This window comes from Microchirus variegatus (assembly GCF_963457635.1).
Source record: "Microchirus variegatus genome assembly, chromosome: 2".
Lineage (NCBI taxonomy): Eukaryota > Metazoa > Chordata > Actinopteri > Pleuronectiformes > Soleidae > Microchirus > Microchirus variegatus.
In genome coordinates, this window is record NC_139803.1 from 24,192,010 (window position 1) to 24,219,692 (window position 27,683).

Consider the following 27,683-nt stretch of genomic DNA (forward strand, 5'->3'; position numbering starts at 1 on the left):
TTATATGGAGCCAAATATCTTGATACAAATCAATGCAGCAGTTAAAGGGATAATTGAGTCAGTGAGGTGTTGCATAAAGTAGTCAGCGTTCAGCTATAGGACAATAAGAATGCCAATTATACTTTTGTTTTGCTATGGATCTGACTGAAACAAACAAACAACTGTAAGCTAAACTTTTTGCGTATAATAAAAATATATATCGAGGAGCTATAGTACCAACGTACCACTGAAAATATATGGTACAGTGTGAATGTAATTAACTTTCCCAGGGCCACAGTAAATGTATTTTTCCCATTCTGATCAAGAAGCATGCTGAACACGTTCTGCTCTATGCAGCACCACTTCAAAATAACCCTAACAGTCCCTTTAATGTCATGTTATACTGTACAACAAAAATAGAACATGAGGGGAAAAAAATGGCGCCTGTAATCTGTACAGTCTCCACAAGTATAGGTTATGCTTTACAATTCACATCAACTAAATAAAAAATATTTACATTATGTCAAAGTAGACAAACACTTCTGATGAGCTGCTCTATTTGGCAAACCATTTAGGTTTTAATAACTGCCATTTCAGTAAAATGCCTAGATGCACGCACAATAAGGAATATGACAAAGCTTCACTAATTAATGTTGTTTGTTACAAAGTTCAAATATATAATTTTGGGCCAGAGAGCCACACAGTTATTTTTGACACTATATGATTTGTTGTTTCAGTCATTTAAAAACTCATTTTAAATGTTCTACCTCGCCTTGCTTTGAATTGTTCATGAAAAGCCTCCGCAGTTAAGCCCCGTCTATATGAATTGTGAAGCAGAAAATACAATACACACAATAGCAGCATTGAGATTCTGTTCATATAAGATACACAAATCTATTTGTTACACCCAGGCAAACAAAAGTCACTGTGCAGTGCACACAGATCCATTACTGAACCATGAACAGAATTCTAGGTAAGACTGGATTACAGCTTTTCCCTAAAATTGAATATAATACAAAAAAAATAAAAAATCTGGCAGCTGGGCGTGCAGTTACTGATCACTGAGGAATAAGTGACTTAACTCCTTGTGACAAAAATCACTTACTGTCAACCTGCCACGTTCTCCTGACAGCGTTATTATTACAAATGGCCTGCGTGAGCTGTGAAATGCATGTGCTGTGGTGAGTTTTCAGGACTTGGCTCACGAGTGACACATCGTCCTCTAGGTTTGCCTGAGGCTCTGGTGCTGACATGACATTTAATAAGATGCTCAATTCCCTAAAGGAGACCGTTGGCTCCTGATCTTCTGTCAAAACTTCCCCAGGAGGCTTCGTCTTGAGCTTGCCTTGCATATCAAAACAAATGGACAGTAGGCAGATGGCACTGGGAGCTGGGTGTAGCGCAGGGTGGCTGGAGAAAGTTCCAAAAAGAAAAAAAGAAAAATCTGAATTCAAAAGATGGAGCAGAATAAAAGGAATCCCACAGTGAGTCTTGGGATCTCTGTGGAACAGCCTAGAAGAGCGATGTAGTGAACCAGTCTTGGTCAGAAACATCCTGCTTCATCAGCAGTTCGGCGACGAACAAATCAATGCGGCGTCCCCTTTCTTCTCAGCTCCAGCGTGTGCAGGCCCTCCTGTCGACCCTGGGCGTGCTGCGTTCCAACTTTGTGGGCCATCTCTGTGGCGGTGATGTCAATCAGGGCGTACTTGGTGGAGCTCTTCCCTGTCGAGACAAGTATTTGAGGCAAGTCAACTTTAGAAAAAGGCTGAATTTTGACACCTGTTGCATTCGCTAAACAAACATGACAGAGGGTTCAGAGTAAAGCTGGATCTCTTGCCCTTACTGCCAACTTGATGGCTCCAGGTATGCGAGTGAGTGTCACCACATTAAACAAGAATATGCAAATGAGTCAAGTGGAGTCTTTAAAATTCCCCGCATGCACTGTCTTCCATATGCACATCGTCGGTATTAGCATAACTCATGCCCTTCCATGTGTGAAAATCAAATGAGCAAGGTGTCAGGGTTTAATCACAGCAGCGCATGAATGAATATCAATAAAATGCACATCACGTTATTGTTGCCCGCTGCTAGAATGATGTGTTTTACAGTCACACCGAGTGGAGGAAATCAAAACCAGCTCATCACAACACATCAGCAGTCCCTGGAGGAGGATCCATTAGAGCCAGTGAATTCACAGCTGTGATCTGAATCCCCCATTCAGTGGCAATTGGACACCACCCACTCCCAGGTGACAGATTAATGAGCCTGCTCGCCAGGGTATAAATTGCATCGCTGACATCAGTTATTAACCTCTGTGGTGTCAGAGCTGGAGCAGTGTGTTTATTCCTGAGAGCCCTGATACTAATCAGCCAACTTGTCTGTCAATTAAAGTTCACCGCCACATCTCTGATGACAAGGACTCGGCGTGAGACGATGATAGCTCAGTGGTCCTGATGAAGTCAAATGGAATTACAGAACAATTGCTCGATATCTAGGTTGATCTAAATATGAGCTCATCGGTCAGATTTTACACAGAATCGTGTAAAGCGTTTTACACGGAAAACCGCTTCAGGGCAGAAACAAGATCTCTTTTTTACCTTAAAGTTGGATTTAGTCCCATTACAATAAGACAACTCTTCTGTCTAAAATTTAGACAGGAGGAACCAAACACTCAACAGGTATAAATCAAAGTAAAAACACAGTAGAAAGTTTAGAACAAAAGTGCAAAGATGAGGTCACTTCAATTACAACTATTAAAAATGTATGACAGGTGCCCTAATTAACTGGCCCAGACAGTCAAATGATCAACAATATGTGCGCCATTCGTGTGACCCACAGACTCAGCTGCCAGCAAGGACAGAAGCCACTTAGACTTAAACTGGGATACATTTTATTAGATGAGTCTTCTATGTTTGTTTTTTTTTTTAAAACAAGGAATGGAAAGAAACTGAAGTTTTAAACCCCTCTCTCCCTGCATCAAAGTCCATACAGAAAATCATTAATTTTACATCATGGGACAAGTTTTCGAGCTAGTGGAGCCTCCATCATTAAGTTAAAATGTATTATTTTGTGATTGAGGTATTTAAAATCCTGTCTACAAGCCAATAAATGCCGTCAAGCATTTCAGTGACTGTGTCACGGTCTAATCTTTTAACTGATTCTAATGATTCAGTGCACCAAAAATAACTGCTTTTGCTAGTTTGTGTGTGCCGCGTATAAAACGTTGAGGAGTTACTTTAAAGTAATAGAGCCGAGTCAAGTTGTGCTGGAACTGTATAGTGGAAAAGTGCCAATTGATTTTGTATAGCCGAGTTTTTTTAAGTGGCAAAAATCTGTTTTTCTATCCGTCCCTGAGGAAAGAAACGGTGACTGGTTCACAGAAAAGGTGGCACTCTGGAACACACCCGGCACAGTCAGTGTTGATAATGTGACAATACCCCAGACAACAATGCTTTAAAAAAAATGTTTAAAAATAAAATAAAATAAATAAATAAATAAATAAATAAATTTAAAAAAACTGACTCATCCCTTTAAAAGCACGGATAGTGACTTTGAAGCATCCTGTATCAAAAAAATCAGCCCTTCTACTTTTCTGACATTATTTGAGAAGCATTCTTACTGTGAGCTGGTAGATGTGTGACAGTGCCCCGGGTACCAGGCCCTGGTTCCTGCAGCTCTAGCTCCATGTAGTTGAGTTGCTTCTTAGACGTGGGGCTAACAGGAATATTCACATAGGTCACACCGACGCCTTCACTGCAAAACCTTTCAGGAACTGTAGCCTCAAGAGGGTAAGTGAATATTGCCCCTGCCAATGAAAGAGCAAAAGCACAGGTGTGATAAGGTGTCACAAATTACACACAGTCATAGTAGGACCAGTGCACCCTGCCTAGAAAGGGACTGGGGCCCCAACCTGGTGCCATGACTTCATCCATAGGGCCTGATTTAGCCCATCAGGCTAGGAATGTCACCTCTATGATTGTTGGATGACTGTTCTGGCAACAGGTGGACCTACTTATGTCCAAACATGGTGTGCACAATGTTTTTGAACATGCTCTTGTGTTGTGTAACATTAATAGGACAGTAAGGACAATGGATCCACATCCTCTTATTAGAATGATGTGGGCTAAACACCTCAACTTCAATAATCTACAAGTATGTGGAAGTTTGTATTATTTAGAATAAAACAGATTATCTCGCAGTTGTTATGGATCAAATATAAGTAAGGCAGACAAAAGTCATACGGTGGAAAACTAGTGCACAAGCTGCAGTAATACATTTATGAGAAAGCATTAACTACATCCCCAGAAACTTTCATTCCAATCCATCCATTAGTTTTTTAGGTATGCTGCTCACAATCAAACGGACAGACACAAAGGTTCTTCAGGTCTCTTCCAGAAAAAACAAAAAAAGATTATAGACAAATGGATGAACGGACACACTGAACACTAAGTAACTCATTCATGTTCAAATGGAGTTTGTTGACATTGAAACGATAAATCACCAACTCCTAGACATTCACATTTATTTGAAATGATATTTGTTTTTCTCATTAGGTCCGTAATTAAAAGATAATGATGAAAGATTGAACAATAAGGCTTGTGTCATTATAACCTTAATCAAAAGCTAGAAGATGTGCCCTCTGGGCTCAGCAACTCTTGAGACTCATATGTTAATTACAGTCATTCAATTAGACAGCTGATAGAGGATCAGCAGTAACACTGGAACATAGCGTATCCCACTGAATTGGCCTGCTCCCCCAGAGGCTAATTTTGCATAATTAGCTGGCAGGCCCTGGAGATAAATTACAAGATACATTACAGTCATTTTGTGCTCTGGGGCAGTAAAACTCTGAATAACTGCCCTTTTAATTTTAGCCATTGAGTTATTTTTTTTTCTCCTTTGATTCATGCTGCTGTAAAGCTCTAAGCCTGATATGCAGCTCCTTCAAGCATTACTGAACACACATGGCGTTTTTCAAGATGAAAAGGGCACACTTAAAATGTTGTACTGCAATATTAAATAGAACTACAAATGTTCTACATATATATATATATATATAGGAATACCAAATAGAATGTTCTGGATTATTGACCAACAACAGATCTTTAACAGTACAAAGTCAGCCATATTCTATTCAGAAATGTAGATTTCTATTTAAGTGTCATACAACATACTAAATACTCTTTGTTTAAACAACAGTCAGTAGAAAAGGGTGGAAATGTAACACATGTTCCAGCTTTTCCTTTTAAGGCATAGAGTATAGCTACAGAGCTACGTAAATTGCATGACTGGGACTTCCTGTTGTCACTGTTGGACCATTTATCAGTCAGCTTTACCTAAAAGGCACAAAAGATAAAGAAAGGTGGAGTTTATGATTGTTTTCCAGTATCTCACTAAACAATCACTGCTCAAACATTCTGTGCGGTTACTCAAACAATTATCGGCGAATGTTTATTTTACGCCTGCATTTCCATTTGTAGCAAAAACATCTCCAACCTTCAATGACCAGGAGAAGTGCCCTCGAGGATATTTCAGAAATATGCACGACTTAAATACCCCCATTTTATGCCATTTTCTGTTTGAAGATTAAAGATTTTCGAGATCATAGAAGCAGGATTTATCATTACGTTTCGTGTCTTGCATTTGATGATTCGAACAGCAGGGTAGAAAAAGAAAGAGGTTTTACTGAAGGCAATTACAGCCCAACACACTACGATAATCTTTCAGAGATTACACGTCAAAGCGTGAACAGGAGTTAAAACCCCAATAGTACATAAAACAATAATAGTATATATGCATCATGTACAACCATATTGTGACACCAGAAATCCTGCATAAAAGAATGACTCCAACAGTCACTGCAAAGAGTTCCTGTTTTCATATGCAACGGTTTAGCAACAGGTGTGTTATAATTACACATAATTCTGATAGATGTTCAAATCTTCACTAAAGTGTGAGTCGGCTTTACCCACATCTCTGTGGATTCATGCTTTGGCAGCATCGAGGAGGATTGATGCCGAAGTGATCAGTGATTAAACCCTCAGCTCTTTCTCAATGAAGTCTGGCTGCTTTTTTTTTTTTTTTTTTAAATGGCTGCCATTACAACAGTTGAATTACCCACAGTTCTGAGGCTGAGGGACTTATGATATGGAAGTGAAAACGTAGGATTTGTCAAACAGCTTTAACAATCCCTTTTTACTGCAATATAATGTCAAAACCTTTTCATTTAAACAAAAAAAAATCAGTTTATATAATTTAAGAAATGGTAAAAACACATGCACAAAAAAACATTCCAAAATGCTAAATATCACAAATGCTTCACTATATGCCGGCTGTAATTTAGGCAATTAGGAAATAGCATACTGTTGAATGCATTGGCCATCACTATGGGAATCCCACAGCTACAATTCTCACAAAACACATGGATGTAGCAGTTCATACATAACTTCTGTGGTCACATCTTTTTAGGAGTATATGAGAACTACAATTCACTGTAAAACTATATGTGTACATTTTGACATATGTATTCAATGAGGTTGTGATAAGTCGCATACATAAAACCCTCAAATGTGGTACAACTACAGTAGTGCTAACAGCTTAATTCACTGCAATACTGGTCATGTCCCACTGCCTTCATATATCTACAAGAACCTGGAAATGTGTATCAAAATAAGTTGTAGCATCAGTCTTGGCTGCTAACTGCACACTTTTATGAACGCAGACGTTAATATGCAGCTTTACAATATTATATGAAAATATTACTCGAGGTGCCATCGACCTGCATCCTTATGTAAATCCTGAGCCACTGGACTCTGGCGCCTTCTGCACCTCCTCCCTGTCCATTAGCTGCCTGCTGAGGCAGGAATGTTGGAACAGATGATACGACAGCCAAGAGGAGTGTGTAGGTATAAGAACTTGACTGATAGGTTTGGCGCCATGTTTTGACAACTGCTGGGTCTTTGCAGAGCAGGTGTGCGTTACACTGAGGGGATACGTTTCTGTGTGTGGGATGCTTAAGTGGCCAAATATCTCCCGACGACTGTCCTCTCACCTCACATCAGAGCAGGTATCCTGCCATACGTCACGACACAACGCGTTTAATTACATATCCATTTTTCTCTTTACATAATCAGTTCTTCAGAATTATAATTATAATTCTCAGTCTCTTTTCAGGATTCATGACACTGTGATGAAATGGAGAGGTCACTAAGCAGAGCCCTTCATTCTAAATTGCATATGTGACTCATACATGTACGCATTTCTGACAATCATAACTCTCACTGTGAGAGAAAACAGCTTTACTGTTCAGATGTCAGGCATTGTCTCAGTTCTCCTCGGATCTGAGCTGTCAACATCTCAATCTTTCAACTTACATCTAACCTGATAATCAAAATCTCCACAATATCTGCTAAGCACTTTTTCCCTTCATGCATCATAAAAGTCCAGTCACAGAGATGAGATTTTCTCTTCTTTATGAACTTGTATAACCTAACAATCAATGCATCTTTGATGTTATTTCATAATCTTCAAAAGACCCACTAAGAAAAACTTGGATTACATTTGCATTCTTAACCAGTATTTAAAAAAGCCAAGGACCACATATTGTTATGCATGCAAAAAAATATAAAGCAGAGGTTCAATAAATCTAGATAAACACGTCAAAAATGTAGTAACATACTGTTTTTGATCCCAAAATGAAACTAATCTGTACACGGATTCAACACCATTGTTGTCCAACTATTGAACTATCGAAGTAATTAATAACTTTGCATTCATTACAGTGAAAACAGGAAGTGCAGTTAATTCTAACAAAAAAAACTAAAACTGCATGTTTTTGAACAGGTTTAAAGGATTCAAGGCAGCAGTGAATTAGGCCGGGAGCTTAGATTAATCTCATTTGGTGGAAAAGGTATATAATCAGCCTACTCCTCCTTAATACTTGTTAGTAATGATATATTTTTACTCTTAACATGCTAAAAAACAGAAAATGCTTTTGGATTTGAACTTCAATGTAATAACAGAAATAAAACAATGCACCTCAGGCAGAACATATGTAGCACTGAACTGTCTGTAAGATGGAGAGACAGCCATGAGAATAACTTCCTGTCAGTGTCACAGTCCATTACAGTCCATTTGTTTTTTCTTTCATTTATTCATGCACATTTACCCATAACCGTTAATGTGCACAGTCGATGTGGTTAGAATTTAGTTTCACATATACAAGTAAATTTAATGTGCACTCTGTCAATAGCTCCTGTTCATTGTGACATGTCTGCATTGATGAATATGTAAGAGCACTTTAAAAAATAATCTAATATATTCCATTTGTGGAGCTGCAGACGAGTCGTGCGTGTGTGCGTGTGACTGGTTGCTTTTAGAAACGGAGCCAAAAGGACACATTCATGTCACGATGATGGTCTCACTCACCTTCAGTCTCTTGAAAGAACCTCTGCTGACCCCAGCTGCCAATCAACTCATACTTGGCTTTTTCCTCTGCCTGAAAAAACAGTACAAAGAGTGATTATTTGATGGGAATTCAACAATTACTAATCAAAGGTCTGGTATTTAAGTTAGAAACCTGTGATATATAGTATAAACGTAGTAGTAACCTCAAACAAGGACTTCAAGTAACTGTGGATCAAAAAAGCATTAAGATAGATTTTCTTTGTCTAAAGCCATTCTAATTATTAATTCACTTTGAGGTTTTTGAACTGGCAGATGTACAAAAGATAACAGAGACTTTCAGGCCCAGAGGCCAAAAAAGCAACTCTAAACCATGATGTTCTCACGTGTTACCCCTTACATAACACTACGTGTTCTTCATCAACAATGCACCCTTAGTTTAATTAAAACCTCTTGGTAGCATTGTGGAGTGTTGAGTTGCTTTTTGGCCAACCTCAGGTACACAGTACACCAGACTCCCAAGAGTTAGATACTCTTGGGAGTCTGGTGTACCAGTGTTGAAAACAAAAAGTTTCCTGCACCAGAAACATATTTTTTTCCCTCCTATGACCCCACATCTTTACGGTCCTATATGGTGCATGTTTATGCTGTAGCACTGACATTTAGAAAATGATTAATGATTTCTCAATGTGCTCAGTTCCTATAACCAGATGACAAATGGCCCAACATTTTTAGAAATTGCTTTCCCTCTCTGTAGAGAAGCTGTCTTCTTCTTCCTCTTCTTCTATCTTGTTGCAGTGATAAAAGCTGCAGTATAAAACTGAGTCTGTCACTCAGGAGCACTGCTCTATGTACTGACACCTTTGCAAAGTCTTTCAAGCATCGAGGTGAGAAGCTGAAATTAAAATCATTGACACTAACAATCTTCATGTGTATTTTATTCTTTACATTTTAAGAAGGCATAGCTTTGTAGACACCCATAATGCTGAGGCATATATCCACTTTAAATGTAAGGCTCCAAGCTCTAGTGTAGCATCAACTTTGCCACCAAACTCCAAACAAGAAAAATGTGACTTGACTGACAACTTTTCTAAAATGTGAACCCTAAAATGTTCATGATGTGGATAAATAGTATTCTAAGGTAATAAGGTATTCCTAGAATAAGAATTGCAGTCTTAAATGACAGGTCATATGCACAGTTCAACAGCACCGTGAAGTACAGCTTCACATAATTTAACACCTTCATAAATCATCTGAAAATACTGATGAGGTCATTTAAAGCAGCTATGTTGTTGCTGAATGTTTTTTCCTTTTGCTCCACACTGCAGTTAAGATTTTATGGACGGACTAGAGTGAAATGTGCAGAGCCTTAGAACAACAGAACATTACAGATTTTTAGAATCTGCATTTATTCAGTCAGTACATTTAGACATTTAACCCAAAAATGTTCACCTGTGCTCAGAGCACACCGAGTTACAGTCAAAATGTGTGAGCAGTTGATAGCATAAAGCCGATTAGAGAGAGTTTTGGATTGGCCTACCTCAGACAACCGATTCTCCATCATCGCATTAGCAGGATCAGCTCTGCGTCTTTCCTCTTTTCCAATAAGCCTTTTGTCTGGTGGGAGAGAAATAAATATCGTTTTTAAATGTATATAAAACAAAAATTGAGTCTAAGTGTAGAACATAATCCCAATCCTGTCAATTGTTTTTATCTTGGTGAGATATATTGACTATTATTAAAAAAAACAAAACAATAATTTGAAAATAATAAAATTTTAAGCATCATATTACTTAAAAAGGTTTACTCAACCATTTAACAATTTAAAGTTGTGACAAAGCTTTAATAAAATGCTTAACCCAAACTGTTGTAAATAAATAAATAAATAAATAAATGCTAATGGTCTCACCGTCCATTTGCCTTGTTTTAGGAAGAAAAGCATAGGTGTTAGTGATCATATTAACAATGGTTCTGTTCAGTTCATGCAAGTCAGGACAGAATGACAGCCAATCAGCATGCACCCTGAAACCAAGGAAGCCAAGAGGAACTCGTCCATTGTTAATTTGACTATTAACATTTGTGATGTTCCTATTTTGACTGTTAAAATAACTTCTGTGCAAATAGCCCATAATTGTATCATTAAGGTGATGTGGTCAGGTTCCTCTACAGCCATTTCATGGGTCAGGTCAGTAACAGGTCATATGGTGAAATCAGACAGACTCTTACCCACATGTCTTCAAGGGCTTAGAACTCATTTATCAAATTATGCAATCTTTGCCCTCAGTTACTTTGTATTAACTCTTTTTTAGTTTTCATACAGCCTCAACTGCACGAAGTAACAAGAGAAAGAAAGATTCTGACAAGAACCAAGCAATTGTTAGATGAAGGATGAAAAGGGGAGTGTTTTATTGATGACAAAGAAGAACCAGACAAAATAAAAGAAAAAGGCACTTCAAAAGACCAGAGAGAATATGGACACCACATGAATTGTAGCAGCTTTGTTATCATTTGAAGAGGAGACTGATAAAGAGGCATCTTACCTTCAACGGTCACCGAGCGACCATTCATCTCCTCATAATGACACTGCACGCCCATACTATGTGATTCATCACTGTCACCACGACAGAGCAGTGACTCATTAACAGCTACTTCATGTCCGTGACTTTTCTTCAGGTGCAGATTCGATGGAAACTTTTGGAACGCGGGAATGTTCCTGTTGTGGTAAATCTCAGGATGTGCGGCCCGGAGAGGAGGGAGGCAATGCTCGCTTTGACACTTGAAACAGTTCTCATAAATGAGTGCTCTTCCGTCTTGCTGCGACTCTTGTAAATGTACATGGGTGCCAGTCGATGTCAACTTATGCTCAGTTCCAAAAGCAGAACTCATTGATTCATACAAATTCAATCTGTTTGTCTTTGCCTCTGGCTGCCTATCTGCACGTGGAAAGCCTAGCATGTCAGTTAAAAGACTAGTTATTTTGTCTTTCCCTTTTTTTGGCAGAGGAGAGTCTTTGGTTCTGGATGTTTCCAACGGACAAGCAGAAGAAGACCAGAATTTCTCCACAACTTTCTTCACTGTGACGCTGTATTGTGTGGCAGTGCTGGGTCTGCATGGTGATTTGTCAGCACTTTCATCTGCTGGATTGAAAACATGATGTTCTGGAGGCAAAACAGTCTTCAACACATTTTGATTTCTGTCCCGAATCACATCAGCGAGCTGTGGCTGCAACATCAGAGGTTTGTCCAAACATGCAATCAAATCGTCATGCACGAAGCATGCAAATGATAGTTCGGGTGATTACACTTACCTGGTATGGCAGCTATTGCTGAACCACTTGCGGGAATGCACGGTGCTCCCTGTCAAAGGATTCAGGAAATATAATAATTAGATTCTTTACACAAACGGGCTTCAGATTAGGGGTTTTGTGTCAAGTATTGAAATTAAATCAACATTACCAAGCAAACATCTGAGCCTGGGGCATTGAAATGAAGGCAGAATATGGCAATTCTCTTTTAAATTGTAAATAATTTTGACCGATTCCCCTGACATATTAAAATTGGGTCACAAACATATTTTCTATTTTAGAAGATTATTAGGTTATAATAATACTTGAATAATTTCATAAATGGCTAAAGAGGAACACATTGTTCTTGATCAATTCGCCGCTGGCTTCGACTTCATGGATTTTAATAAATAATAATAATACAATACAGATCGTCAGTTTTTTCCTTTAAAAGGATCACTACAGAAGACTTTTTTGACTTTGTGAGGTGTCATTGCTACGAATTCAAAGAATGTCATATGACCACACATCCGTCACAGAGATCAAATTCTCGATTGATGTTAAAATTGAAGTTTAGTTATGGTTTAACATTTTGTTGTGTTCCCCAGGCTGAGGGTGATATATGCGCTCTTATACGGCACTAGCCTGATCAGGTTCTTGTGTTTAAATTAGTTGATTTGAGATGTGACATTGGGAGAATAAATAACTGCTGTGCTTTGCACAGAAACACATGTAGTATAATTGTTTTTGCATTCTTAACTAAATGCACCACCAGCAGATGGAGCTGTAAGTATTATTGCAACTACTCATAGCACACTGTAAAATCCCTCACTTTAACACCCAGCTCTGTGTTCTGACCTTATAATAATAGCTCAAAAGAAACAAGGTGAAAATGTAGGCTAGTATTTGGGAAATTATATTTGAAAATAGCAGTTTACTTCATAATAAATAATTGTTACATCTATCAAACTTCAACTGAGATCTTGTTGGAGAAGAAAATCTGTGCTTAAAAAAAAAACAAAGTAAAAGCTCAGTCTAAGGGTTTTACTAGACGCTCAAAAAAATGTAAAGTAAAGGAAGAGAAAATTGCAAGTCACTCACGATGAGGTCCAAGTGACTGAAAAAATGTGTCAACCTCAGTTGGCTAAGATGCTAAGTTGTTACACAGATGGGCTGTGGGACTGTTGACACCAAATGAAGAGCATCACCATCATCCTGCACGATACCAAAGGTCATATTGACAGTGAGCCACATGATATAGTGATAAAGCCTGTTCGCACAAGCTGCTACTGCATGACAGCAGACTTACACAGAGATAGTTTGGGAGACAGTTTGATGGGAAATATGCCATTGGTTATTAGTTTTAAAACTAAAAGTTGACCAGTAAAAGCAAAAAGACAATGTAAAAAAACAACATTCAAAAATTAAACACACATAAAAGGTCCAAACGCTTATAAGATATGTTCTTTCTTACCTTGAACCCACCACACACTGAGCAAATGGCCACAATGGTTTTGGAGACAGATGTGACGGATCTGCAAATGTGACAGGAGTCAGGATGTTCACTGGAGGGTTCCACTTTGTAGTTTTTACTCTCCTCTGAAAGGCTCTGTGAGTGCTCACTCATCGATTGTCTTTCAAATGTTTCTAAATGGCCCTCACAAGTTGTGACGCTGCTTTTATCCCCCTTTGCAAACACTGTGGTGGGGCCTGACGGAGCACAAGCGTCATTATTTGGTGTGGAGGGCTTATTGTCTTTGGTACCCACATTGTCCTCCTGTAAAAGACTCCGAGGAGAGTCATAGAGATACCGAACTGATGTTGGTACCTGGTACTCATGTCCAGGGATACTGGGGCAAGTACAAGGACTCAGGTCTATGGCCAAGTGGGGAGGTAAGCTGAAAACAGACCCAAAGTCCTCTGCTGAAGTGGTATCCAGGCTGCCTGTGTAGGAGGAAAAACTTCCTGAGTAAGAGGAATGGCTGCCGGTGGCAATGCCACTGTCAGATGAACTCTGACGGCCAATTTCTTGAAGTTGCCGACTTCCTGCTCCCTCGCTGACTGACAGCTTCTCAGTGCTCTGTCGCGCCATTTTGGTGGGCACATGACTGACATTTTCAGACCGAGTGGCGGTCGGTTCGGTCCAAATTACCAATCGGCTGCCAATACTGCAGTCTGATTGGCTGGTGTCTGAAGTGTCAGAAGAACCAGATATGCTGCGGTCGTCTCCTCCAGCGGATGGGCCGTATGTGGACGAGGCTGTCAAGAAAGACACCAGTAATAACTCTAATGAAATGTCAAACAGGGAAAACAGCTTTCATCATTAAAGCATATTAAAGCTTCATCAATATTAATATTGTGCTTTTTCCCCCCTCAATTGCAGTAATGTCAGATATGCAAAAGCAATTAAAAGTTAAGTGCAACATTAAAAGTCAATTTATCTTCTACACTCGGTTCACTGAAGTAAAGGAATAATTATTGTTGCTTTAGGACAGACATTTAACTAGTGATATACATTTGCAGTAGCAGGATGCATCTCACGTGATCTTCAAATTTGAAGTGACAGTCTGGGATTTTTTTTTTTAGCAGGGTTACTTGCAGTTAATTGTGCACTGCATACTGTCTGTGCCATGGAACCAACAGGGCCAGGTGGACATGAGGTTTAGTGACATTACTGAACAGAAGACAGCAGGGGGGACAATAAAAACAACAGATTTTAGCCACTTGGCAAAAGTTCCAGAGTATAAACTTTATGTCTGCTTTGCGTGTGATTTCTGCCACTAGGGCTTTCTCAATAAAAAAAAAATAACAAAAGGCCTAGGGTGTTTTGCGGGCAGGAAGCAGCGAGGGATCAGGGAGGGAGTTGCCTTGTCTGTTTGGTTCCCCTGTGCATTTGCACTTTACAGGGAGAACTTCAGCAGTAGAATCGACAGCAAACAATGAGTAGTTGTGACTATTAGAGACAAATACGCACAATAAAATGGAGAAACAAAAAAACAACACTCTGGCCAACTAGTAATACTGAATATTTCCCTCACTCCCTTGTGTTTCATCAAAGGTTTCCCTCAGAATTTCTGTTGACTTAAAGGGTGTTGGAAACATTTTGGCTGATTAAAAAAAAATTTTTATTGCATCGTTTGCCATATTAGTCTTTTTATATACAGGAATGTTACATATTATATCCAAGTTTATTCTTGTATATCTTATCTGTCTGCATCCATTAGTAAGTTCAATTATTTCTTTATTTTTTTCCTTCAGTGTTCAAAAGCCTTCAACTTTGATTTGAAGCCTTTGGAATTTTTGAACGATGGACACGTTTGTCTTACTTGAATCCAAACTATGTCTATGCGCTGCATGCAAGAGCACATTTACAGTAACATGGTCTACCTGTGCTGCTCCTGTGAGAAAGCATGCTCAGCCGTTTCTCCAGCTCCTGAGTCTCATGGTTCAACTTCTCCTCAGCATTGGTCTGACTGGCACTGGGATCTGCCAGAGAAAAACAAATGTACAGCAAGTTTATCCACAACTCGTACTGAAGCCTGTGGAGTCGCCTTAGAAGAAGAAAAAAGAAAAAGACAAAACTCCTTCAGGGGCTGTGAATCATCGGCCTAAATGAGCACGTCTTGCTAATGTCACAGAGAAATGGGATCAAACGTGACGCTGCTTAGCAGTTTGTACCACGGGGACACAGCTGTGATAACAAATTGAGCTACTCGGGAGAAACATGGAGGCACACTTCAAACCACATGGGGCTCACTCATCTACATGTGGCATCATGACAAGAAAGTAGAGATGAATAAACAGTAAATCAACAAACAAGTGAAAGTGTTGTTGCCGATATTGTTGGAACAGAACATGGGCCAGGCAGAGAAAGGGGTCACTCTGGGGAGCACCTTGCAGCGTTTGCGCAACTCTACAGAGTTTATTAATAGCACTGCCACATGGTTCCGTTGGTACGCACTCTGCTGCTGGTGGCTGCAGATTGTTGCGCATCTAATGTACCTTGCACCACCAAGGTCAACCAACACTGGATCATATTTTAGATAACAAAAATGTGCGATGCATGTACCAAACTCCTCGAAAAGTGCTTCAATAAAGCTCACAACTTTTATATGAAGTATTGACACTTAACAAAAACAGAAAAAGAATGGTTTCACAAACTTAAAATTTAAAATAAACCAGTCATATCTGGTGGACAAGGAGCTTTATATCCAATTTAAGAGACCAATCATTTCTGCTTTATGAATGACAAGGCAACATGTATCTTTATCATAACTGAATCAACTATGTAAATGTAAGCAACAACGAAATGAGATCATGCTGCCATGTCGTGATTGAAGGTGATCCATGTGGAAATAAATTGTGGATCGATCAGATATTCCCACGTATGCGTCCTTAAAAATAAGGCTGCGTGGGTTCAAGCCAAGGTTTCATGCCTTTCAAGCGAGAATTTCTAAATTTCACAACAACACAACTTTCACTTCTGTTTCAGGCTACTAACCATTTTCAGGTCAGTAGCCAACTCCACCCAATGGATTGTCTCCCCAAGTGTTAACCAGTGTACAGATGTCAGATATGGGTCACTTTTGAGAGACAATGTAAGCAGGTCCTTCAAAAACAATCAGATATAGGCAACATATCAGAATTGGGCATCAAGACCTGCTGTGCAAATGCAGCCTATCAAGCAGCAAAATAGCATGACCAAAAGCAATGCAACCAAAGAGATCACAAAGGCATGTAGTGTGGCCCATACCTGCTCAAGTGACAGGTGCTGCGGCCAATCGCACTCGTCTGTATTTTTGCCACTGGCTCATCCCATCTAAGCTCCACTAACACCTCCTCCCCTTCACCCAAGTAAGGATTCTCTGGCTCTAGTAGCTGGCAAAGACAGCAATGAGCTGTAAACAGGCTTCAAAAATGTTATTCTATGAGGGAGGGAATGAAAACTAAATACACCGACAACACATAGGAGGTAAGGAGTTTCATTAAGCACAGAAATAAACTGTACAATTTAAGTTAGTAAACTCCTTTTCTAGGTTTAAAGGTTTAATGTGAAAAGCACATCATGAGAACAACATTTCCATCCTGGAGACTGAGCAAAGAGAGAGAGACTGCTGACTCGTTTCACTGCTATTTAGACCAAGAGACACAATTAATGTCTGCAGAGAGGAATCAAAGTATGAGACGAGTGAAACAGGAGGGGAGCGTGGTGCAGTGGGTGACCAAGTGGTGGGGGTGGAATCCTGTGGATGAGGTTACATACATGCCCGGAGTGATTAGGAGGCTTTGGCTGCTCTGCTTGTGTGAACTGTGACTTTGACCCCTTACACTCTCTCTCCCTCTCTCCAGCATCCTCCCTGCTATTTATTCTACTACATGCAACAATTATAGGAGTGTGAGCTCAACCTACAATTGGGCGGCGAGATGTGTGAAAACCAGAATATCGACAAACAGCACTCCCCCCGCCAGCTGCCCACTCCACATCTTCTGTTATGTTGCCGACCAGTTGCGAATATTTTTTTTCAAAACTGGTAGCGTGGAAAGCAAAGGTGTGAAAGTGCACAGCAGGGGAGCAGATACTGTTCAACAGTGCTGGTAATATTTAGATCTTTAAACAGTACATGGTGGATAGAGAGAAATAATAGCAAAGACTAAAGACATTTAGGTACATAGCATGGAGAACACAGAGTTATTGTTTAACTTTTGTCAAGGTGTGAAGTTTAAATTTATTTTATTTTAATTTCAAGCAGCAGTAACTTTTTGCCATAAGGGGGGGAACGGCAACAAGGTGATAAAGTTTGCTGTAATATGGAATCAGCATATTGGAATGGTGTTGAAATATCTCACCAAAGTAATCTGCATAAGATGCTGATACAAGTAGTGTTACCAAAATCTCCTACAGCTGCAGAGTTAGGTGATAATTCATAATTCACAAGTCATAATTCAACTTAAGCACAACAAAAAGTAACTTTTTGGTATAAAACCACAGATTAAAGCAGCTGAAAATGTAGTGGATGTGTTAAGGGAATAGTTAATTATAGTTGTAATTAATTATATAAACGTCTGTTTCTTTGGTCTAAAATGTCTAAGACTATTGATGTCCATCGCAATTCCCCATAAAAACATAAGAAAACTGAAAACTCCAGATACATTCTGTCCAAAGTAGAAATTACTCGGATCAAAAGTTAAAACATATAAGCTGTGAAACTAAAGCTATGAATTGAAAAATTGTAAATATGAAATATTCACAAATTAAACAGGATCTTGATGTTTTCATATCATGTTCATTATTTAACCACCAGCAAGGTTGGCATTTTCCATGAGCTGTATTCCTCATACTGGTCACCTTTAATCCTGCTCATCCAACAGGAGCAACGAACACACAACTACACCAAGGCAACAACTGAATTTGCTGTCCTGATCAGTGAGTACAGTACTTATCCTCTTACACTGTTTAAGGTAACCTTACCATTTACATACGCCAAAGTCAGGGGTTACGACTTTAGACTAAAATTAAAAATTCTGAGGATTACCCAATTATCTATTAAAAAAACAGCCGTCAGTCATTTAGTCACATCAAAGCACATTCATCCATGGAGCACAGCACTCTGACTCATTCTGCCAGAAATGGATAGATTCCAGGAACGAATCACACCTCAGCTTGAACAAATCCCTAGAAACAGGAGGGGAAGCAATGCAGGGTTTGCTAAAATAATAATGTCTGGATGTTGACTTAAGTGTTTGTTCATACTCCTTGGCAACAGTGCGGCAAGTCTTTATCATAACACTGTAAGCACCATGCAAAGATCCACCTTCACTGTCTTTTAATAATAGTTCTTGCAGCTTAACCTTCCCTGTGTGTGTGCGCGCGTGTATCTCTCACATGCTACTGCTTTTCCAGACCTTTTCCAGCTAAGCAGCATTCGAGGACCTCTGGCACTGACCTGGTAAAACTGGCCGCAGTCCAAACGGGCCTCTGGTGGGGGAGATGCCTCTGACGATGCAGTCAAATAGAAAGCTGATCTGCTCGCTCTCAGCAGATGCAAGCAGAAAAACACCGGCCCCTGTGGAAAAGCAAGCTTCTGTCAGTCTCATGGTCTTTTCACAGCATTGAAAAAGACATAGTGACATAGGGCAATGTAGTCAATATAAGTTAAATATAGATGTGAAAATCTCCAATGACAACAAATACAAATACCGACACATGGTCAGTGCAACGAAACATCAACATAAATCTCCAAGTTAAGATGGACGTGGACGAATGTTTATTACAAGGTAATTTCAATAAATCAGTAAGGCCAATTAATTCAGCATTTTTAAGCACCGGCCAACTATTTAATGAAATCATATGATGCAAGTTGACTAATTTTTGTTAAAAAAAATAATTGATAAATGCATTAATGCACAAAACGTTTTTCTTTATATAATATACATACTGTATGCACACACACATCATGGCTGCCTTGATTTGGGAAAATTGTGATTTAAAGATGGTCTTATACTAGCACTTGCTTATATTCCTTCAAATATAGCACAAACAAATGATTATTTCCTATAAAAAAATTTGGAATAGACCGTCATCGAAGAGGACATAAAGTTGTAGAGGTGAAAAAAACATGCTCTCCAGAGATACCTCTGAAAGACTGGCCAAAAAAAAGGTGTCACAAATAAAGGGTCGTGGCATTGCCCTGTCCCCGAGACCACCCATGTCAAGGCTGACCTCAGCCACATTCCCAACACTCCAGGTCAATGCTCAGCAGCACAAACAACTCCACACTAGTTGAAACTGGAAAAAAAAATGTTTAACTGCTGTTTAATAGTCATGATAAAACTGATAAAGAAGCATCTAATTCAAAGACGCGTCTCTGGTCACCAGACCTGCTGACGGTAAAATCCAATTGAATTTGATCACTTTACACATGTCACGCTTTCGACAGCAGGTTAGTGAACATCAGGTGCATGGCCATTGACCGAGTAGCAAACAGAGCACAAAGCAAAATAAAGAGCAGGTGGTGAACTGCTTCTCTTTGGTCTCTTCTCTAAATAACGATCAAAAAGCATCTATAAAGTCACAAAACCATTTCAATCATGTCTTTGTCAACTGTGCTCGTTTGTTGATGTAAATTAACTATTATCTGGCTTTATATGCTATTTAGCAATCTATCTATAAGGAAATATCTATAATGCTAATTGACAACACCATCATATTAATACCCATATAATAATTATTGTTATTGTAAAGATGTTTGCCTTTATATAACATACATGAATTTGAGCTGTATTTGTGTCCTCCTGATAAATTCTGATAAATAATCAGGATTTATCAATATTCAATTTGTTTGTTTTTTTTTAGATAATTTTGCTCTCCACCACCTCAACTGGTAAATCTGACTCTTAAGCTGCTAAATGCTCCACTATGCTCAGCAGATTGTCAGCAACTGTCTGACATTTTGGCTGGAATGGCAGCATATGGTAGGTTTTTAAAGTCTTTTCACCAAAACAGGTGGCAACAACACTGAGCCGTGCCAAAAGAAAAAGGAAAACGTTACCCGTGTACATTAAAAGTAAACTGGGAATGGCTGTTTAAAAGCTGCAGCTACCAATTACTTAGAATAACACTCTGTCACCCATCCATCAACACAACTGTCTGATAATTATAAGCGTAATTGGTTGGTAACTTTAGCAACAAAAAAGTGTTTTAAAAATGTCAATTCATTGCAATTATTCTGACGTCATTTACTTATCCGTTTAACTGATTAAAAGTAAAATAAAAGTTATTTCCATTCAGTCAATACACATACACAAAGCTTTATACATCACTTCGCTCATTTTCTACTAAAATATTGTGGGAAAACTGAGGATAAACCATCAAGAAAGCTCAGAGATACTCAGATCGCAGCTTCAGTCTGAAGCTTACTCTGTGACCTCACAGGAATGTTTACGCTTCAGCGACACAAAAATTAAAATTCATCTTCATGTTATAACATCCAATTGTTTCGCGTTTTTTTGAAATATGAAACAAGGTGATGTGCGACTATCTCATATTATGCAAGATCCACTGCTGAAGAGGTAATGAAGCTAAATAAATCACACATTACATTCTCAAGTGTCATGTTTCTAGTGGGGTCATCATGTGTCTGTGGTGATCTGATTTCTCAGGCAGTCTCCTCGTGTCCATGTCTGTCCCCCTCCAGGTGTTGACATACGCTTTTCTCTACTTTAATGGTTTTGTGTCTATTCCAAGATGGAGACTGTGGTTTACACTACACACAGTGACATGAACACTTGAGTGTGGTAACTGAGCTTGGGGATATCGCAATCCTTCAAAAACAACACCTGCAAAGTGACGGATGGTGTTGAACTGCGTGTGTAGGGGAGGATATTCCTGCACATAGTGAATAACTCTAGTAGGTTTCTTATCGTCATTAAAAAAAACTGATTTTCTAAAGATGCAATCAGACGGAACACTATTAACAAAAGAAAGATTATAGCACCAGCTATGTCACCAAAAACAGAGCAGCGCATTTTAGATTTTTGAATATTGCCTTCCATAACCATGGACATTCATGTATACAGATATTTTTGGTTATATTGTTTAACAGGGTGCAAATTAACCATCACAAATTGGTATGCATGCAAAAATTATTAATTGTAATTCATAAAAGAGCAGATAACACCAAATAGTTTATTAACCCGCTTCCCCGCTTCTGAACTGAGGACTAATGTGAAACTGAAAACCAATATTCCAGTTCAACAAAATTAAACAGCTGCTGCAGATGAAGTCAGTCACAGGCCATTATCTCTCCTAAAGAGGTTACATCACACACTTTTCAAATACAAGACTGTTAACACAAAATCCTACTGGCAATCGTACAATTCCTCTCATGACGACATCTGCACGTCAACCTTCTGGAAGTGATAACCCACATGCAAAGGCCTTTTTTCTCCCCAATAAATGTCCATTGAGGACGTTTTCTTAATGTGTTTGCCTGTGGGAAGCCAGATGTACGAGAGAGAGGGAAACGGACTCGGTTCTTCACAGACGAGGCAGCAATGAAACATCCAGGATGATGCAATCATTTATATCGAATGAACATTTTGACTAAATCTGCAATGTATTATCATTTAGTTTCTCTAGATGACACTTTTCGACTTCTGAAATTTCTCGTTGAAACAAATGTCGACAGCCATACGCTTTGTGAATCACATTAATTTGATAAATTACTCATCACTCCAACATTACAAATAAGGACGACCTGATCCAAACTCCTCCCTCTCCATTTATGATGGCAGTACAGCTACAAAATGAGTTGCAGCTACAATGATCAATATTCTTCACACTGCTGGACCAAAAAATGTATCCGTGTAGACCACTTACTGCTGCAGTGACATCACACAAACGATATTGCCAAAATAAAGACAGAGCAACCCAAGTATCAAAAAGACTCAAACCTAGATGATAGAATCCCTCTCCTTCCTATCTTAGTGCTTTCAGACAGACACAGTTCTGGTTCTGGCCATGGTGTCATCCTGGAGCCGATCAGAACCTTGGTGCCTTACAGGGAACCAGGCCACATTCACACTAGTTTAAGAGGAATTATGTTGGGAGGACTTTACTCTGCGTTACACAGACAGAAGTTAACTCAACGCCAACAAAATCTCCATACTTCTTCTACTTTCCATTCATCTTCACAACCCAGAATATGACACACCCACTGATGATGTCACAGTCTGTGAGGAAGAACCAACTTCCAGGTTCCAAACCCCCCCCAAAAAAAATAGTTTGGACACACCGACCAGTTCAAAATTAGGTTCAGGAGCTAAAACCGGCACAGAGCCCTGCTGGAGTGAAAGGGCTACCTTTGGCTGTACATCATGTTGTTTATTCAGATGCGCATTATTGTACGCAGGAGTCTCTTTCAGACAGATCAAATACAAATACACACAAATGAATCACAGACTGACTGTTTGGCCTGTGTGAAAGAGATGAGGACAACACAGCACATATGATTTAAGGAGCGCTTAGCCTCTAACAATGCAAACCATTTCGTGGTAGATCATGATCAAGATAGTGTTTAATGTGGTTGTAATGAGATGATCCATTTTATTTACCATGTATAAAAATAAATGTGTGCTCTTTTTTCAGTTTTGTATCCCAGATCATTTATGTGGTAATAATTATTTTAAGTTTATTTAGCTCATTAATCATAAATATGTTGTGCCAGTTGTGGTTCCCAAACTGTTTCAGCCCTTAATCCATTTATCTTGTTGGTTTAAAGAACCATCTGCCAAACTAAATATTTTTATGGAGCCTCACAATAATAAGAGGCCCATTTAAACAATCACACACACAAGGGTAACAGAGAAATAATAACTCACAATAACCACATCTTGTTCCTCCCTCGAACACAAATCCATTGGGTACAGGTCCATATCTGCGCAGGTCTGGAAGGTTCCAGTGGCCGATAATAACAGGAGGGACATCTCGGGCAAGAGCCAGTAAGTTATTGCACAAATGAAGAGTTGCAGGTCCACTCTCCAACTTGGTCCCCGGTAAAACTCCAACGCTGAATCTGTGAACTGAACAAACGTGCAATGACAGATGAAGAGAAGGTCTTACTGGAGTCCTGAATAATGTTTTTAAACAACAAACACCATCAACATTCAAGTGTGAGTTTTAATTGACTATGTAGGAGGAACTACTGATCATTTTTGAACTCAATTGGGAAATGGTCTATTACACAAGCCTCAGAAAGCATACATAAAATGGCACTCATAGCCACATGTATACTAAAGTGATACACATTAATAAACGCCACATCGGTCACTTATGGCCATCACTGCAATATGTAAACATATTACCACCATATTGGGCAGGACTGGCCTGTAAAAAATAAGTATAGATGTAGTTGTGAGTAGATGAGGTTTACCTTGGTAAAACATACTACTATTTTACTTGGACAATATCACATCACCACAGCTCTCCAATAGAAGCACAGAATCAGTCTGTTCTGTTGTTTACTATTAATGTTTTCCTCACAGGAAAGATGACAGTGTAATGAATGAATCTGAAAAACATATGTACAACGTTTTTCATACTCATATTTGTACATAGGGTATTAATGTTTGTGCTGAACGACACTGAATTTGCAGTGGCTAATTCTTTCTAAGCCAAGCAGCAGACTACAAATATTAAAACAATTCAGTGATCCGCCTCACAGCAAGAAATATTATTGCATTTTCTTTAAAATGTGCCATTGGCATGAGCATTATTTCACTAATGTTCTTTTTTTAATTTCAGGGTTTACTGATGGACTGTACTGAAGAAGTTTGCAATCGGAATGTAAGGAACTGGACTGCAAATGCTATGACAGGGCAATAGAAAAAGCACAATGTCATTACAGAATTATTACTTGGATTATGTTTCATTCACCAATAAAAGAAAAAAACAGCTGCACAGAGAATGAAATCAGCAAGCTGAGCCCTGAACACAGGCCCAATACAATCAATCAAAGCCGTTCATTAACATCTGTGTGGCAGAGTTGCTAATATGAAGCCACAGAAAAAATCTTGATGCAAAATTAGACTCGATATAACAAAGTTTTAGTGCGTTTTTTCTTTCCATCAAAGCAGATTCTTATTCAAAGCATGTGTTAACTTCCCCCCCTGCAGCACTTTTACCGTGCCGACTAAACTTGAGATTGATGGAGGCGATGAAGAAATGTCGGCCAGCTGTGTCACATCATCGCTCACATTAAAAGAGATTCATATGGTGCCACACATGACAACAACAGCTCTGCATGCAGGCTGGCAGGTGACATTTCTGCTGGTTTGGACACAATCCACTCTGTGGCAGTAACATCAGGCCACACACACACAGAAAAACACACATTTATCCAACTCTCTCAACAAGTGTGGAAGCCTGAACAGACACAGGTGCTTCTACAAAAGCAAGCACAGCACACACAGACAGTTTAGCATAAATGTTTCTGCTCTGTCGTGACTGCTTTAAAACTGGACTACTGCCAGCAGCTGAACAGTCACTGATATTAATAGCTCTTACTTGTTTAGCTTTCATACTAGTTACATAATAGATCCACAAAGTAGGATATACACATGTCAGTGAGTCTTTTTCACTTGGAAAGAAATTTAAATTGAATTCCAGAAATTCATTTTCATACAAAGAGCAACACAATGACAACAGCCAAAGGTTATGGCTCTAATATCAGCAATGTAAATGTTCAATATAATCACAAGTGAAGCAATGCTAAAAAAAAAAACACCACAGCTCTCATTTGTCCTTAAACCAAAGAAAAAAAAAACAATTCAACCTAACGTGTTTGGTTGATTCTTTCTTTATAACAATTCTTCTTGGCAATAAATATTATACCATTCAAAAGCCAAAAAAGTTTATTTCCCCCTTTAAAATGGTGCCACATTTGTTCGGGAAAATGCATTTGTGGGATGAGCAGCAGAGTTGAATATGTGGGTTGCGGCCATGAAAAACTTCTGCCAAATCTTCTCTGCCGAAGCCAAACAGCTTATTCTGCCATTGACTCTTGTTATTGACACCACAAGAAAACAGTTTCTTTACCCTGTCAGCACAGAACTGTAAGCAGTCTTCTACAGATTTGCAGTCAAGGTATATGGCCGACGGCTCTCGACCCAGACAATTCCACACAGACTGCACGCAGCCAATCTCTGGTCTCAAAATTATTCTCTCTTCATCACTTTTGATTTACAGTTCATATCTTTGTTCCATCCAGGATAGAATATTGTGTCTTTTTTACATACTTGATTCAATCATGAGGTCAGAAAGTACAACAGCAGCTTTGAATCCTGATGCACTTTCTAAAGGTGAAATATGGGGGCATCTAGAATCCTGCATATCACCTGTAAGAAGCTCCTGGGTAAATGAAAGGACTATATTGTGTATTTGTACGCCAATTTGCAAACGTTTTGAATATATTATGTAAGCTTTATATAACCGTGGACACATAATTGGACAGTATATGGACATTAGATCCACCACACATTTTGAAAAGTTTCTGCAAACCTGTATAGGCAGCATCATCACTGTTGTTCAGTTAAAGTATTTCCTTGCACTCGGTTTTATTCATTTATTCTTCACTTTGGATATTTGGCTCCAGAAAAGGTGACAACTTGTGTGTGATCAAAAGCACTTACAGTTTTTTTTTTTTAAGTCTGGCAAATTACAGGGCACTTATTTGGCTGCAGTGAATTTCCAACAATGAAACCTGCCAGCATGACGGATTGAACCAATTTTAACTACTGCACAAGGTCAGATGTGGAGCAGTTTTGTAAAATTGAGTCCTTGACATTTCCTTAAAGTTCAGAAATTAAATAAATACATGAGAGGAACAACAGAAGCAAAACCACCAGCAGATTTTCTCACCCTCTCCGAGACTGTATTGTAGGCGGATATCCCAGGCTTGCAGGGCCACCCTGCTGTCGAAGCCCAGTAAAACGGCCTGGTTCAGGCAAAGGATAACCAGCGTGAAAGCCACACCCTCATACCACTCTCCTGCCTCCAGGCCGCAGATCTCCTCCAAGGTGACACTGGCTCTCTCCTTGATTCCCTGTGCTTTGTCGGACTTGTCTTTGAAAATCAGCAGCGTGAGGCAGTCTGGAGTCAGAGATTTGAAATGAGACATGACAAAGGCAAATAGTGCATAATGTGTATATTAGCTTATCCCTTAAAATACATCATCATAAAGTTAGTGTCAAATAACTAAGACACAGCAGACTGTGGTGTCCTTTTGTCTTTGGCATCATCAAACAATCAGTGTCAACTGACAAAACAAGTCACAAGTTTGAGTGTGTGTACATCTTGCTCTTTCACACCAACACACCTCTTAACACACATAACTAAGGGATGAGCATACACAGCTGTGACAACACTGACACCAAAGATCTGAGGAGCAGCAGCACCAAACCTCAGGCTAACCTGGGGAGCATGCTATGCTGTGCAGCTTCAGATATCCAGAGGAATGTAATTCGCTGACACTTACTCGTGAGAAAATGTCAGTAACATCAAACTCCTCTGCACCAGGTAACCTCAATCCTGCTCAGTAAATTTGCCTTAAAATCAAGTTCAGATTTATTGAGCGTGCATTTGTGATGCATCTAAAAATACAATAAGGCCTGAGACTATAAGAGTTTAGCACATTTTAGAGATCATTTTCAAAACCATGAAAACACTACTCTCAATAAGGTCATACTCCGATTGCAACATCCTATTGGGAGTTTTCACAGTGATAAATGTAATCAAGATGAGATTAATAATCAAGCTATACTCTGTGAAATGTAAACGGGAATATTAAGGATTACTTCAGCAACCATGGAAACATTTAACACCATCTTCTTCAGATTAAAGTCAATAGTCACATTATTTAGTCTGGTGCATATTTAAACATAAGGCCACACAAATGATGATAAGTGTGGCACTGCTTTATTACTGCATAAACCTGCATGTAAAATAGACAAATAAAATACTTTTTGTCTTAGTTTATTTTTTCCTGCTACGAAATAAAGCCTTTGCTCCCAGTTTTGAGTCTGGCACCAAGTCACACATTTAGAAATCCTTTGAGAACATTACTCATGACAAACCAGGCCTTATCCATGCAACTGGAAAACAAGTATGCAGCAACTGATATGTCCAAGTCAATAAAAGTGCATGACATTCTTTATATCCAGCAAAATCTTCACTTAGGACAACAAAAATCAACACTGTAATGTGGGAAATTGAGTCATAAACATTGTTTTACCTGCTACAGGCGACGGCTTGCGGAGAACGAGCCACCTAGTTTTCCACTGTAAAATAAAAATGAAGAGCAAAACTAACTTTTCCAAGCACGGGAGGACTTCTGCCGTAACCATATGCATAATTAGCCAAAGTGAAATACCTTTTTTCCATCTCGGAGTCTGGCATATCCCTCCACGACAACAGAATCCGTCATCTTCAGTCATAGTTCCTGACAGCTGCAGAGTTGCTGCC

General features: G+C 39.1%; 1 protein-coding gene across 1 annotated transcript; it reads right to left on the reverse strand.

Moving 5' to 3' along the window:
- Positions 1 to 27,681, reverse strand: LOC310924276 (protein Dok-7-like). The gene is made up of 12 exons (XM_083885962.1): positions 27,592 to 27,681; positions 27,454 to 27,499; positions 26,082 to 26,312; positions 23,045 to 23,245; positions 18,610 to 18,729; positions 15,053 to 15,151; positions 13,140 to 13,924; positions 11,690 to 11,738; positions 9,923 to 9,999; positions 8,407 to 8,476; positions 3,599 to 3,784; positions 1 to 1,701 (listed from the first exon to the last, which is right to left on the reverse strand). Exons 1-12 carry the CDS (start codon positions 27,643 to 27,645, stop codon positions 1,565 to 1,567), a joined length of 2,055 nt encoding a protein of 684 aa, XP_083742088.1. The 5' UTR covers positions 27,646 to 27,681; the 3' UTR covers positions 1 to 1,564.
- Positions 27,682 to 27,683: the final 2 nt, after the last annotated feature.

Excerpts from the sequence above, each read along its gene's own strand:
- LOC310924276 (XM_083885962.1), bottom strand. The coding sequence starts at position 27,645 with ATGACGGATTCTGTTGTCGTGGAGGGATATGCCAGACTCCGAGATGGA. Across the intron at positions 11,739-13,139 it reads CAGTGTGTGGTGGGTTCAAG|GGAGCACCGTGCATTCCCGC; the intron begins GTAAGAAAGAAC and ends ATCCTTTGACAG. Across the intron at positions 1,702-3,598 it reads CACACATCTACCAGCTCACA|GGAAGAGCTCCACCAAGTAC; the intron begins GTAAGAATGCTT and ends TTGTCTCGACAG.